Source organism: Telopea speciosissima, chromosome 3, assembly GCF_018873765.1.
Source record: "Telopea speciosissima isolate NSW1024214 ecotype Mountain lineage chromosome 3, Tspe_v1, whole genome shotgun sequence".
Taxonomy (NCBI): domain Eukaryota; kingdom Viridiplantae; phylum Streptophyta; class Magnoliopsida; order Proteales; family Proteaceae; genus Telopea; species Telopea speciosissima.
This window is the reverse complement of record NC_057918.1, coordinates 5,270,594-5,286,489: the sequence shown is the minus strand read 5'-3', so window position 1 is coordinate 5,286,489 and position 15,896 is coordinate 5,270,594. Positions and strand designations below refer to the sequence as shown.

The 15,896-nt window shown below is 37.3% G+C and overlaps 1 protein-coding gene across 2 annotated transcripts; it reads right to left on the bottom strand.

The window, feature by feature from the left end:
• Positions 1 to 540: 540 nt before the first annotated feature.
• On the bottom strand, positions 541 to 14,813 carry LOC122653459. 2 transcript variants are annotated; one of them, XM_043847283.1, is made up of 7 exons: positions 14,622 to 14,813; positions 4,884 to 5,229; positions 3,943 to 4,128; positions 2,979 to 3,068; positions 2,745 to 2,803; positions 814 to 964; positions 541 to 716 (listed from the first exon to the last, which is right to left on the bottom strand). In XM_043847283.1, exons 2-7 carry the CDS (start codon positions 5,214 to 5,216, stop codon positions 645 to 647), a joined length of 891 nt encoding a protein of 296 aa, XP_043703218.1. In that variant the 5' UTR covers positions 5,217 to 5,229; positions 14,622 to 14,813; the 3' UTR covers positions 541 to 644. The 2 variants fall into 2 exon arrangements, with proteins under 2 accessions (XP_043703218.1, XP_043703216.1); XM_043847281.1 differs by lacking the exon at positions 3,943 to 4,128 and having other exon boundaries at positions 14,622 to 14,692.
• Between the last annotated feature and the right edge of the window lie 1,083 nt (positions 14,814 to 15,896).

Genomic DNA, 15,896 nt, shown 5'->3' with positions numbered 1-15,896 from the left:
GGAGTACAAATTCATTGAGGAAGTCGCGCTTACCAAAAATAAAAAAGTCAAGTCACATAACACTCGCCAATGAGAGACACAGCCTTATAAGAATACCTAATAGAGGGTAGGTCATTATCCAAAATTACACACATTCCATGACATCTAACAAGTTTGTCCAATGTGGTGGCAATTTCACATTATGAAATGGCACCACCATAAACATCATCCAAAAGAACGTTTCCAAGGTCTTCATTCGACATGAAGCACAGTTTCTTTTAGAACCCACCAAGGAGAAAGGGGAGAAGAAGAAAACGGAGAACGGAAAACAGACATGCTCCATTCATTGTTTCTTGGGGCCAAATTCAAGAACAGAATAACCTCCTCAGCTCAATATACAACATTCCCATATTCTATCTATCCTTTTGTGTAAAGGGCGGCATTTACATGGATCTTATGATACTCAAACATTAACAAACAGGATCTACATCAAAACTTTATCTGTTGTGGTTAAGAGTTAGGGAACCTTCAGAATTGGCACAGTGATCCCTTGCATCTCACAAAACCACCTAAAATTCAAGAAGCACAGATTGCCAGAGTATGCCAAAAACTCTTAAGACACTGGCGGCCATTGGTGAATCCTCATAAAGAAAGCTAATCTCCACCTACGATGCTAGCTTTTTCGCACTTGCAACCGCCTCAACATAGTAATACAACCTCCAAAGTGTCACGTTATCCTACAATAAACCATATACAGACTGCAAAATTAGGATACAATTGTCAAGTGAAAAATAAATACGACTCAGTTAATGACATAGCGCCCTATACAATTACCTCATTCTCCAAATCAATATAGACCTCATCGCAAGGTCGACAATCTTGTGGCCTCTTACCTAGGACAATTTCTACAATACGGTCTAGATTTTTTGGCGGAAGCTCCTGAATAAGCTTGCGAAGCTTTTGCTTCTCAGTAATGGTCATTGACCTGGAATCAGGGGGGAACCTTTAAAATTCAAAGTAAAGGTCATGAAAAGATTTAAAGAACTTCAATAAATGATGAACTAACCGACTCTAAAAAATGCAAAATTAGTTCTCATGGTGATCAAGTTGTCGAGAAAAAAAAAAAAGGGAAGAGGTTTTATGGACAGACACATCCATAGGATATCCATGCATAGCTCACTTAGTTGTTCCATGTGCTAGACTACCAAGAGGATGCATTCCATCCGTCTAAAAAAAAAAAGAGAGCATACCAATGCTTGGATTATCCTAGAAATCCTATGGTCAAAATTGCCATATCACCCTTCCCCATGGCACTAGGTGGGCCACCCATAGATAATACCATGTGCACACATACGGCCAAAATCACATAAAATCATCCCATCCTCAAAATCATCATTCACTTCCAAACTCTTTATCACATAACATAAATTAAAACAAAAAAAGAAAGAAGAATGCAGATAAAGCAAGCAAGCAAACTTCAGTTCAGAAGCACAGTCCATTTAGCCCCCCAGGCTAGAAACTAGAAGTTAGCTTTGCAAGCTCAATGTATCACAGGTAAATCCTCAATAAAACATGTTTAAACCACAAACTAGCATACCTTGTAAATCAAAACCAAGCTATGCAATTCAGTTGTCTTGTTTATATTTCCCACCCCATTTCCATGATATCTTCCCAGAAACAAATTCTATTTCATTTACCCTCACGTATTATCCATGGTAACGACTCTCATTTGTGCCCATCTATTACAAATTTAGTAATATTTCATCTAAACATTACACCTGCTGTTTGAAGAAGTGCCTAGATTTTTCCTAGCAGCATCAGGTTAGCTTTCACGAAACAAGCTAAAAATTATACAATACCAAACAAGAATGTGTTTTTCTTGGGGTAAGGATTATTGTACATCTTAGCCCCATAACTGAACTCACTCAACTAAGCAGTACATCAACCACACGAATCCTATCCCCCCCCCCCCCACCCCATTCTACTCTACCTGGCTTCTGGGACCATATCTGCTATACAATCATAAGACACATATTTTGTCACTAACAACGAAGTCATTATTGACCTCTCCCGTTTTCCTGTCAACAAAGAACTACTTCATTGACAACAACAATAAATCATTAATTTTATAAAGTATATAAACCATACATTTCAATAAAACAAGAAATACTTCTCAAGTAATGCAAACAACGAAAATAAAGATCAAAGTTAAAATGAAGACATTAACTAAAATCAAGTAAATAAATGGTTCATCTTCATTAGGGTTTACAAAAAAGGGACATTAAAAAAGGGAGTAATAAATAGTAAATGTGGTACATAGAGGATTTTGGAGTAAAACCAAAATGAAATATTTACTGGTACTTTAAATATGTTCCATATATAATATTAGAGTAATACTAATTTATAATTTTCATGTGTCACCCACACAAATAATTTTGTTATCCATGCCCATCTGTTTTAAAATATCCGCTTTTTCCACGCATACCTTAACTCCTAATTTACACCTCTTTTCATTTCCTACTCACCCAGAAACCTAAACAATTAACTGCATCTCCCTTGCTCCCCTCTGCAACGAGTTAAAGAGAGCGGTCTCCCTCTATAAAACAACTCTAAAAGGTAATTGCCAAAGGATTAGAGATTCTGGATTCACATGTGGACTAGGAAATGTGCAATTGGAAATTGAAAAGAATCACTGTGTATTCATTTTTCTTTTCCCTGCTTTTGGGTATTCGATCTCTCACAGCAGAATGAAAAAAGCATTATACCTGCTCTTTGACATCACGATATCTAGAAGTTCTTCAAGCTGCTGCTCCATATGCCCTAGCTGAAAATAGAAGACTTGACTTTAGTGTCGCAAACATAGTCACCTTGAAGATTCCTGATATAGCACATGCCCATCACGCGAATGCCTCAAAATAGCCCTTAATAATCCTCAATGATAATACAGATTTCTGCTTGTACATTTGAATTTTCAACTTCAAAAGAACTTACAAGATTACCTTTGCAAATAATTCATCAGAATATTTCTTCACAGTTTCCTCAACCTCCAATCCACCATTTTCTAAAATAATCCGCAGATCATCATCCACCTGCAAGATAAGGAAAAAGGGGGAGGGAGGAGAGTCAAGCCCCCTTCATTAGTTTATTTTATTTTTTTGGGAAAAAGTAGAAGACCCTCTAAGGTGTTGAACACCAATAAAAAAAATTCATGCTTTTGAAACCAATCCACAGGCAAATTGATTTCGAACTGAATGAGTTGAGCCGGACCTCCGCTCTAAGAAATAAGAATTTTATGATTCCAGGTTAGCTAAGCACACCGAGTGTCTTACTCTGCATGCATGCATGCATGTGTGTGTGTGTGTGTGTGTGTGTGAGAGAGAAAGAGAGAGAGAGATGTCCTTCCTCTCCCAACTTCCTCCACTTCTCTTAAAAAATCTGTGCAACAAAACTGTGTGAGAGAGATAAATTTGGTTGATGAAATCAGAAGAGATGGAGAAGGGAAAAAGTTTGGTTCTCTCAACCTTCTGCCCATCTGGACCAACTCCAACTCTACATTGAGGGGTCCTCTCTCCCTCTCTCTCTCTCTCTGGCCATCCCAAAGGCTATTAACAACCTGTTTTGAAGAGACAAAATCCATGCTTGTATTCCTTTTTTTTAAAGAAAGAATGCGTAGGAGCCAAATGCTCCAATATAAATTATATAATTTTATTCGATAAGCAGTGCACGTCAACTTACTCAGGCAAGTGGCAGGAGGCCTTTTCACCTCTCATAATGGTGTTCTAGCATATCATCATAATGTTTTTTCAAATAAAATTTTACTTTCCTCACTATATCAATAATGTGTGCCAACTGTTGCACTTTTCAGTTATACGCTTGAAATAAAATTAATACCAGTAATTAAAAATAACTGAAGGGAAGAAGTTGTTGAAATTAATACAAGGAGCAGCTGCATATAATACATACCCCTCCAAAACCTCCCGTTTCCGCAGGCATCTTGCTACCAATCAATGGAGGGGAAGAGGATTTCTTCTGCTTCTTACATGAAGGTTGGCTCAAATCTGTGCTTGATGCACTCGAACTGCTTGGTAAACCCTCTTTTTCCCTTAGATATGCTTTTATTTTGCACATAGCCATAACAGGACCTACCATCTGCATTCATGGTGTTATATCAATGGCATAGAACTCTTGAACATTGAGAGAAAATTCATGAGCTGGCATGGCATGTTTGCTAGAAGTAAATGACACATGAGATCAAGATAACATCCACACTATACAATATTCTGCTATAAAAACAACATTTTTAGGAAAATTAAATCAATGAATATGAAAACCGACATGTCATTTCAGGTTGAATCATTACAATTGTGAACAGTGATGAATCAAAAACCAGCACTCATTTAAATGCTGAGTCCTTGAAGGCCACAAGCAAATCCAAGAAATATTCTTGGTACCCACTTAGCATAGATAGACACACATATGTATATACAAATAATAGTAGAATTCCATAAAACATATTATTGTACTCAATATATCATACATATTGCCCCCCTGGATCCACCTTGACAGGAGCTACATCCCCCAAACCCCAGCATCTGTAGGGTAACGTCATAAACCGTCACCAAAATTAACATACTGGCTTCTTCTACCTCTTAAAGTTCACTTGTTTCAGTCTTGCATTTCTGCAATATGCCCCACGCAAGAGGTTACCCTTCATCACCGAGAATATGCCGGCAGGTATCATAAACCATGTCAAATCTATGACACGAAACTTTCCACAGAGGTCTGTCCCATTTCTAACATCATTTCTTTTAAACGAATAGCCTGTTTCTAATACCTTCTTTTCAACAATTGAATTAGACTTTGCATACACATATGCAAGAAAGGAATAAGGCATTCAAATATACCTCATCAACTTCTTGATTCAGGGACAGCACACTTTCCTTGAGAGATGCCTTTAATCTTTCTCTCTTAAAGTCCGGTAGTCCATCTCCTATGCCATCACAAAATAAAGAACTGGAAGCAGCAAAAGTTTTAGATTCTCTACCACATTCATCATGAATGATCTTAGCTTGGACCTTTGCACATGTTGCAGATGATTCATGAGTTTGAGAGGAGAAAGGCGAAAGGAATTCCTCATCTTGAGATAACAATTCAACCATTTCCCGTATATGGTAACCAAAGTAATTAGGTCCTAGATCCTTGTGTTCACTATGAGGAACTGAAGCATCTGACATCATAAGACTGCTAAAACTGCATAAAACAAATTGTTTTTTTATCAGTTTACATTTTCCTTTTGGGGGATGGGGGGTTGGGGGAAGAGTAGAGTTCAAAGAAACACAAGAAACTAAGTGGGGGAAATTTTGGAAGTTCATCACATGGGTTAGTCAAAAACAGCTTCCAAGAGAGACTAATGAATAGTGTGCACAGAAACAGTTGACTCAAACAAATCATACCATGAACCCAATGACAAATGTAAAGAAAGAACAAGGTTACAGCTTGGCTTCCCCCCCTCCCCCTCTTTTTTGGGCATTGGGATGGGGAGGTTGAGTCAGTAGGATCTCATTTTCACCCACAGATTGTACCTCTAAGGAGCCAAAACATGAAATGCTTTTCTGGGTCCCCACACTTACCAGAATACTACTCTCAGACCTAATTCTGAAGATTCCCCCCAAAGTTAAGGACTGCTACACAAAACTAATTTGAAATTTTTTTATTTGATTTAAGAAAAACAATTCGACTTTTTTATTTTCACAGGGGAGCCATCGGGTGATCAGGGTAAAGCACATATCCCTGAACTTGTGTTGATTCAATAAAATGCTTTCAGGGCTCACCCCTTTTCCTTGAATCCACAACCAGATTTCAGAAACTGAAAAGTTTTATTCTTCAAATTGTTGTGAGGGCCTGCATCCAATACATTTATTTATAGCTACTCCAAAAGCCTGTGATTGGCTTAAGAGAGAATTAACAAAAATCATCCAACCAAAAGAGAATAAAATGTTACATCATCCAACCAATAGGAAATAAGACCCTCCATCATCCAACCAATAGAAAATAAGACCCTCCATCATTCAGCCAATAGGAAAGCTCCAATCTGACCTATTACATCATCCTGCCAATAGAAAAGCTCTAAACAACCTACAGACTTCACAACCAATAAGAAAATATAGCCAACTCGAACTAGAACAAAATACTCTTAATCCAAGATCAACAACAACAACAACTAAGCCTTATCCCAACTAAATGGGGTTGGCTACATGGATCCATGGAAAGACAAAGTATGGATAATAAAAAATAAAAAAAATAAACAAGAGAGGAACACAGCACTTTTGACAAGTCAGCAATATCCCACCTATATGGGGTCGGCTACATAGATCCTTGCTCTCCAATCAACTCTATTTGAGGTCATACTTGAGACAAGTCCTAAACTATGCATGTTTTTCCTCTCCACTTCTCCTCTAGTCATTTGAGGCCCATCTCTGGCTCTTTTATTCCTTTCAATCTAAATCAAATTACTCTTCCAAACTGGTACATCCCAAGGCCTCCGTTGGACATGGCCATGCCACCTCAAACGACTCTCTTGAAGCTTATCATTAATCATTGCCACTCGCAACTCAGTCCTAATAACGATCATTCCTTACTCTATCCTTCTTAGTTTTGCCACACATCCATCTCAACATCCTAATCTCAGCAACACTGAAGTTTATCCATAAGGCTCTTCTAAACTGCCCAACATTCTGCACATACATCATAGTTTGTCGTATAACAGTCTTATAAAATTTTTCTTTAAGCTTTAAAGGAATAAGTTGATCACACAATACTCAATCCTAATCTCAGCAACATTGAAGTTTATCCATAAGGCTCTTCTAAACTGCCCAACATTCTGCACATACATCATAGCTTGTCGTATGACAGTTTTATAAAAATTTTCTGTAAGCTTTAAAGAAATAAGTTGATCACACAATACTCCAACGCATCTCTCCCTTCATCCATCCTATTTTAATCCTCTGGGCAACATCATCCTCTATATCGCCTTCTTTATTTACGATTGAGCCCAAATATCTAAAATAGTCACTTTGTGGGATCTTCTTTTCAACAATATTCACCACCTCATTAACCGTCTCAGTGTGGCTAAAGTTATACACCATAACCGTCTCAATGTGGCTTAAAGTTATACACCATATACTTTGTCTTTGTTCTACTTATCTTAAGGCTTTTTTATTCCAAGGTAAATATCCACAACTCCAACTTGGCATTAATCCCCTACTTTTGTCTCATCCACCAAAACAATATTTTTAGCAAAAAGTATACACCATAGGACTTCATCTTGTATGTCTCTAGTTAATTCGTTCATGATAAACGCGAACAGATAAGGGCTTAAGGCTGACCCTTTGCCTTGGTGTAACCCAATTGTAATTGGGAATTCACTACCTTGACACCCCCCCCCCACAGTTCTCACGCTAATCACTACACCATCATACATATCTTTAATAATGTCCATATATTTACATGACACCCTTCTCTTCATTTGTATTTACCAGATTAACTCTCTAGGAACTCTGTCATACGCTTTTACTAAGTTAATAAAGACCATATGGAGATCCTTCCTGCCCTCTCTATATCCTTCCATGAGTCTCCTAAGTAGGAAAATAGCTTCCATCGTGGATCTTCCTGGCATAAAACCAAATTGGTTTTTCAAAATAAATTTTACAATAAAGAAAGGAAAAGAAACACCTAGAGACCCCATAGCTAATAAATCCTGCATTGCTACCTCCTACCCATGTTTAAGGCCCATTGAAGCGGCCTATTATAACAAAAAACCCTTCGAGAAAAAGCCAAACAAGGACCTACACATATGTAACCCAACTCAAAGCTTATTTCCACTAAATAAGCCCACTGTCCTGAGTTATCTGCATCACCTAAGGCCAAGAAGAAAGAATCTCAAACCTAACAAGTATTCTTTCCTCATCTACGATGGGCAGCACTTGCCACCTAACTCCACTAACTTTGTAGACAAGATAAACACAGATTTCAAAATTCAATCAAATGGTTATTATAAATAATTCAGATATATAAGAAATTCAGCGGAGACGTAGAGGGTCTGCTGGTTTGATGTACTCTATGATATCACAAATTTTATTTGGTCAAGAAGATTTGCCCTAAAAAGGAAAGGGAAAATTGAAAAAGTTTGTTGTCTCTTCTGGTTTAGTGAGGTAAAAATATCTTATTAAATGCTAAGCTAACACAGAAACCAGAAAACTAAAGAAGCCCTGCAAAAAGATGTAGTGATACGAAACAGAAGGAAGAAAAAAGCAGGAAAAGCTGAAACTGTAAAAAGGGGCAAAATGCATAGAAAAGACAAAACCGTACTTTCAATTAACAAAAGCAAAAAAGAAGAAGAAGAATCAAGAGGAGACGAAAATGCGAGAAACCCAAGTAAAAATCCAGAGATCCCAGACACAAAAGCACAAAAAGAGAATACAGGGGGGAGGGGGAAGTAGAAACCTTAACCTCCGTGATAATCCAAGTAAAAATCCAGAGATCCTATGTTTTGCAAGAATCATTCTGGAATCAAATGTTTGGGGCTTTTCATATAAAGCGTTTTATATATCTCTTCAAAGGGGTTTTAACTTGATACAGTAACTGTGAGAGTTAGGAGCTGTGCGAGATTGAGAGATTTTCTCTCTACGAAGTTTTTATTTTTCTCTTTATTTTTTTTTATTTTTTTTTTGAGGAGAGATTTCAGAAATGCCGTTGCCTAAGAGGCGATTATTGAATATGTTCATGAGATTGATAGCTCTTCTCAAGACAGCAATTATTTCTTCAAAAACCCTAGAAGAAGGGTTTTAGAAGAAGCCTTGTAGCAATGCGGGTAAGTTAGAGTAGCAGGGGAAGGGAAGGGAAGGGAAGGGAAGGGATGTGAAGTTTGGGCTTCCCTAAGGGCAAAATGGTAAGCTCACACAGTCACACCTCATTAGGGTTTTCTACATAAGGGTAAAAGGGTGAAGTTAGAATTTCCCATTGAGTATTAACAGGATATTAGAAGATGGCAAAGTTGGTATTTAAAATGTATTATTTAACACCGTCCACTCAGGGGGTGTGACTGTATAATTTAGAAACACAGGGGGTCACTCTATATTTAATACAAACCTCAGGGGGTGGCAGTGTAATTTTCCCTTTTAAAATCTAGGGTTTAGAGATAGAACCTAGGGAAAGTGAACTGGTCGAGTGTTAATGGCAGTATGGGGTGTGAGATGAAAATAAAAAGATCAGATTTTGATTGGTGGTTAGGTCTAGGTTGAAGTTAGGGTTGTAGGGCTTAATTAGGGTTTAAGGGATTATAAGGCTGCAATGGAGAATTGAAATTAAGGTTGTTGTAGAGTAAAGTATGAAGGCTGTGGATGAAGTTTAATGATGATTGATGGAGGGAATAGGCTAAACAGTGTTTAAGTGAAGTTAGGGTTAGGGGGAATCGATGAGATGGGTTAGGGCTAGGTTGGAGGATTAGAGGAAGAAGGGAATTGCAGGAATTTAAATAAACTTACTGATGTAGATCCTAGCCTCCTCGAATTGAAGAAGCCACCCTAAACCTAGGGTTTTAGTATGAGCCTTAGCTTAGTTTAGTTTATTTCCATACTTTGTTTTTATTTTGTGTTTTTAATTGAACCGGGTTAAATTGGTTGCATCCAATTAGTTCAATTGGTCTAATTTAAGTGAAGTGATCCTATTGGCTAAGAGGTTCTTATATCCTATTGGCTAATAGGGAATCTTCTTTTATTTTAAGTAATTTAAGTTGTTTTCAAGTCATTAGGACTCTATTTTGAATCTATTTCAGTTTCCTAGTCAGTTTAAGTTAGCTAATAGGTTAAGGATTGGGTTAGGCCATTCTTTTTTAGTGTCTAAGTCTAATTTTGAGTCTTTTATATACGGTTCTAGGGGGGCCAAGTATTGGACACGAATTTTAATTAATAAAAACTCAGCTTTATGCTTGCTACCTTTGTTGCTGCCTTTGCTCCATCGTGAGTGTGCCTTGTGAGTAATATCAAGGTTGCCTTGTGAGTAATATCAAGGTGAAGGAATTGGTGGATCTTCAATCGACTCCTTGCATCTTGTAGATCGAGAGGTCCTTCTTCTTCTTCAATCAAGTTTCCTCAACTTGTTGCTACTACAGATTTGCAGATCCGGTGAGTTATTTGTTAATTTAGTTATTCCCTTCTTCCTCTAACCTAATCCACACCCCCCTCCTTCCATCAAACCCTTATCTCCGTTAAACCTGCAACTCCGTCCTCAACTAGGACTCCCTTATAGTTCCAGATTTAACCTTCACCCTCAAACCCTACTTCCAGCCCTCATTTCCTACATCACTTCCCACACTCGACCTTAACCCTAGCCTTTAGTATTCACTCTAACCCCTCCATTCCCCCCACTCCATTAAACCCTAAACCTGCAACTCAATTCTGCCCCCTACAGCAGAATTTGAAAACCTATCCAAACCCTAACTTCTTTACATCATTAGGATCCCCTAAACCTACATATTAAAACCCTATAAGCCCCATTACCATTATTCAACCCTAACCCTAATTTCTGCCCTAATTAGCCTAATCTGTCCCAATCGGCCAGCCTTGTTAGGTGATCCTATTACCTTGGTTCCTAGTGGGACTTCTCCTACCTAAGATTATTCCCTACTAGCCAATAGGATATAAGAACCTCTTAGCCAATAGGATCACTTCACTTAAATTAGACCAATTGAACCAATTGGATGCAACCAATTTAACCCGGTTCCATTAAAAACACAAAATAAAAACTATGGAAATAAACTAAACTAAGCTAAGGGTCCTACTAAAACCCTAGGTTTAGGGTGGCTTCAATTCGAGGAGGCTAGGATCTGCATCACTTACTAGACTTGAAGATCTGCAGCAGCACAACAACTTGAAGAAGCTTGAAAAAGAACCTCCCGATCATGAACAGATGCAAGGAGTAACTGGAATCCACCAACCCTTGACCTTGATAACTCACAAGGTAGCCTTGATATTACTCACAAGGTTCACTCAACAAAGCAGAGCAGTAGCTATAGCAGCAAGCAAAAACTTTTTCATTAATCAAATTCGTATTTCATACTTGGCCCCCTTACAACCTTATATAAAAGACTCAAAATTAGACTCCTATACAAAAAAGGAAGGGCCTAACCCAATCCTTAACCTATTAGCTAATTTAAACTTACTAGGAAATTGAAATAGACTCAAAATAGAGTCCTAAGCTAGCCCAACTAAACAACTAAAAGAAAAACTAATACAATCACTTAAATTGAACCACTGGTTCAAACCAACTATCGGTTCAACTTAAAACATTAAAAACATGAATATAAAACTAAGTATAGGGCTAATTCCGTATGCAACCTATGTGCCCATATTTTAGGCCCATTAAGGTGGCCTATTACATAGAAAACCCATGAAATCAAAGGCCCAACATGTATATAACCCAACCTTAGACTTATTCCTAATAAAATAAGCTCATTTGGGTGATGAATCTGCATCAGTTCCCCGAAGCAAACGATGACGAAGAAAATAATTATCAATCTCAATATACTTGGTACCTTCATGAAACACATCATTGTGAACAATTTGAGAAGCACTATTGTTGTTACAATATATAGGAGTCGAAGATAAGAAAGTGACACCCATATCTTGTTGAATCCAACAAAGACAAATAAGTCCAGAAGTTGCATATGTAAAAGTGCAATACTCGGCTTCGGTACGAGAACGAGCAACAATACTTTGTTTCAAACTAAGCCAAAAGACAAGAATCATCAACAAAAAAACAATAGCCCATTGTGGAACACCAATAAATAGCATCACCTGCCCAATCAACATTAAAAAAAAAAAAAAAAAAAAAGAGATTTTTTATATTATCTAATAAAAAATCTCTAGGAAAAATAAAAAAAGAACCATTGGGACTAGGAGATTTTGAATCAATTCTACCAAAGCAACAAAAAGAGCTTGAAGAAAATTATACAAGATTCGGTCTAGCCCATTCCTCGAAAGAAGTTTTTGCGGGATCCCTATCCACCAAAATTTTCAATTTTGGTTCCGACAAACAAATAAGCCCTCAACTCAAGAGTGGAGTTAAAGAAGTATAGCGAACCTTGGAGAAGAGTGCCTCTTGATGTAACAAAGAATCTAAAGAACAGCAACAAAATTAGTGGATCGAAGGCAGTCATTAACTGGTGACAAGATGGACAACATAAGCAATGTCAGAATGAGTGATTGACAAGTGCACTAGATTACAAATAAGCTGACGATAGAGAGTAGCAACAACTAGAGGTTCTCCATCAATTACTCAGAGCTTAGTATTGGATTCGGGGAATGTAAATAGTTTTGTTATCTATAATTCTTCCACAAGACAATAAACCAGACGCATACTTGGTCTGAGACAAGAAATATCGATCAGTAGGAAAGGATATTCCAAGAAAAGAAAAATATCGTAATGGTTGCAAATCCTTTATCTCAAACTGTCGATGGAGAAAGAGTTTTAAGGATTGTATGCCCAAGTGTCATCCCTTATAAAAAGCATGTCATCCACATAAAGTACAAAAGGTACAATCCCGGAAGTAGTACACTGAATAAATAGAGCAATATCATGCGGGCCTGATGAGAATTTACACTTCGAGATTGAGGAATTGAACTTGGCAAGCCAAACACGAGGAGCTCGTTTAAGGCCATATAAGGCACATCACAAACGACAAACTTGATGAGCGCGATGAGGATATCCCAGAGGTGGTTTCATGTACACCTCTTTTTGAATATCACCATTCAAGAAAGCATTTTTCACATCCATCTAAAAAAGAGGCCAGTAATGGGCAGCTAACACAAAAATAAGAGTTCGTACACAGGACAATCAGAGGCAAAAGTTTCTTCATAGTCAATGCCATATTCCTAATTGTATCCTTTTTGCAACTAGACAGGCCTTGTACCGATCAATTGTTATCAAATCAAGTCTTGATCTTAAACCCCTACTTACATCCAACTGCAATTTTGTCAGAGGGTAGATCAACCAAATCCCAAGTACGATTTTGTTAAGGGCATCAATTGGGTCATTTAGTTGTCTATTAGGAAAAGACATAACCTTAATTCAAAGAAAATAACACAAAACCAAAGCATCACATGTGATTGAAATTTTGGTAAAATACTACTCCAGAATGGGAGAACATACCAAAGTTTCAACAAGATCAGATGGTCTGATTCTGAAATCTGACAAAATTCCACTCAAACTAGGAATCTCATAACAGAATTATAGAACCAGAATGAGTATTTAAACAACTCAACAACAAAAGATCAAAACTAAAATTGAAGGCTTATAATATTTAAGAAAACATTGTATCAAAATATCAAGCCTATCCAATGGTTGGATCATCAATTAATGAAGAATTCTAGTAAAGATAGGAATGAACAATAGTAGAAACTAAAGGGGGTTCAAAATTAGAAAAAATAGAACTAATGGTGGGAACACTAACTTGTATGTAAACAACATATAAAGAAAAAAGATGTTAAAGAAAGAGGAGGCATAGTTGTCATAGTGCCTAGGCAACCAAGGCGTACGAAGGGGGCAAAAATTAAAGTGACACCAGCAAGACACCAATCCAGACAAAGCCACCTAGACGCCTTGACAACTTTGCAGCAAAGCTTGTGGAATCACCACAATAGAATTCTAATTCACCACAAAACTTGAGGAAACAAAGCTTTCCTCAATTAATAAAAGCATTGGGACTCTATGGCCTTGCAACCTTTAAATGGAAACTAAAAAGTGTACTTACAATAAGAAAGAAAAGTAGCCTTTAAACATTTAGTGTCCCATAATAACAAAACTCTATCTTAACTAAGGGGAAGGGATTGCTACGACACTAGGGTGCAATACTGCACCAATGTAGGGGGAGGTTGTGAATCGTCCAATAGAGGCGAGCGTTTAATGAGAGAGTGTGGGGTCGATGAGTGAGATGTGAGACTGCATGCGTAAGAATCTGCACACAGATGTCGTGCACTTCCTTTTCTCCTTAACAAATTCGATATAATAAGAGTACCACATAATAAAAACTCTATCAAATGTAGGAATAGGAATTTTATTCACACAAGACTGTCCAATTTTTAACAACTAAAGAAATAACAATTACTTAATAAAATAAACTAATAAATTAAATATTGTATGCCTACCTCTTTTCATATCCATATTTTAGGTCCATTAAAGTAGCGCGATACAATGAAAAACCCATACAAAGCTTTGAAATGATTTCATCTAAACTTGATTATATCCATTGATTAAAAGTATCTCTAACATGTATGAGTTAGCAAAATAAAAAGCTTTACTCGAAGACATATAAGAGAACAACATAGCCTTATCACAACTAAATGGGGTCAACAACATGGATCCTTACTCTCCAATCAGCTCTACTCAAAGTCATACATGTCTTTCCTCATCACTTATCCTATGGTTATTTAACCTAAAACAACACAAAAACAAAAACAAAAAAAAACAAAAAACAAATCAACTCTAATAAACTAAACCCCATTACAACTTCCTAAAAACAAGTCAAAAGTTAAGAGCTATTCTTTCTTTCAAGGATATACAGGAACCTTATTATCATGGTTGCTTACCTTTGTTTCTTGATACTAAGAATCACAAATTCTGGATTAATCTTGACTAGCAGCCATTTACATCCATTGTCCTCTTCTTCCCTTTTGCAAATGACAAGGATAGCTACACAATCACCATCCCCTTCTTTCCCTTCCCTCCTTTTCCTTCTTCCCTCTCCCCTTGCCCTTCCCTCTCCATTTGATCTAGGGTTTGTGATAAAAGAGCATATTTATAGATAGAATATAAGATGAAATGGCATAAATGCCCTAATATATTTTATATTATTTTAAGTCAAAAAGAAAAGTAATAGAAACATAGCGCATGTTAAGAAAAAATGAAACGGGAGAAAAGGGAAGAATAGGGATTGGATTCTGATGCGATTTTGGAAGATCCATTGATGCAGCGTTCGAAATCGGAGAAACCCCTGTGGAAGTTGGAGAGCAATTCCTATCGCCGCCATCCGAATTCCAGAAGCGGGAGAAACGGTGGACGGAAGAAGATAGTGAATGCTTTTACCCTGAAAGGGGTGCTTCTTGGTGGGGTTATAATTGTAAAATAATTCTTCTTCATCTAAAATCTCGTGACAATCCAGAGATGATACGTGGGAGATAAGACTGAAAATAAAGTTCAAAAGGTACTGAAGAAAAAATCAACCACGACAGCTGTCGATGCGCTATCCTCCCGCTAATCCTTGGTGATGGGGGTATAACTGTATAAGTGTATAACCCTAAAATATCTCATCACCGTCGAAATCTTGCGGAAATCCAGGAGATGACACGTGGAAGATGAGATCGAAAATATATCTCGAGAAGAGCGAAAGAATAAAATCAACTACGACAGCTCGTGATGCCGACGCGCTACCCTCTATATAAATCTTGGGCTGCGCAACCACGCATGCGATAGAAGCAACGAGAGTATTCAGGGCAAGGTTCTTAATTCCGGGATCGGTTTCAGGATCGGTCAACTCCGAAACTGATCTGATGTTGATTTGAATTGATCAAAATTGTTCTGGATCGGTTTTAAAAGGGAAAAAATGTCAGTTTTGTTGGATAGGTTTTGAAATCGATTAGTATCGATCAATAGAATATTAAAAATTTTAAAAAACAGTAATCACAGGATTGACGAGGATTAATCTTACCCATTAGCATCATTATTGCCAACTTATTCGCTAATCCCTATTTATATTATGTGTTTAGCTAATCTTTACATGCTTCATCAACCTCATCCACTACCACCATTTTCGCCACCTTATCCCTATTTAATTTAAATTTTTATGGAATTAAATCCTCATTTAA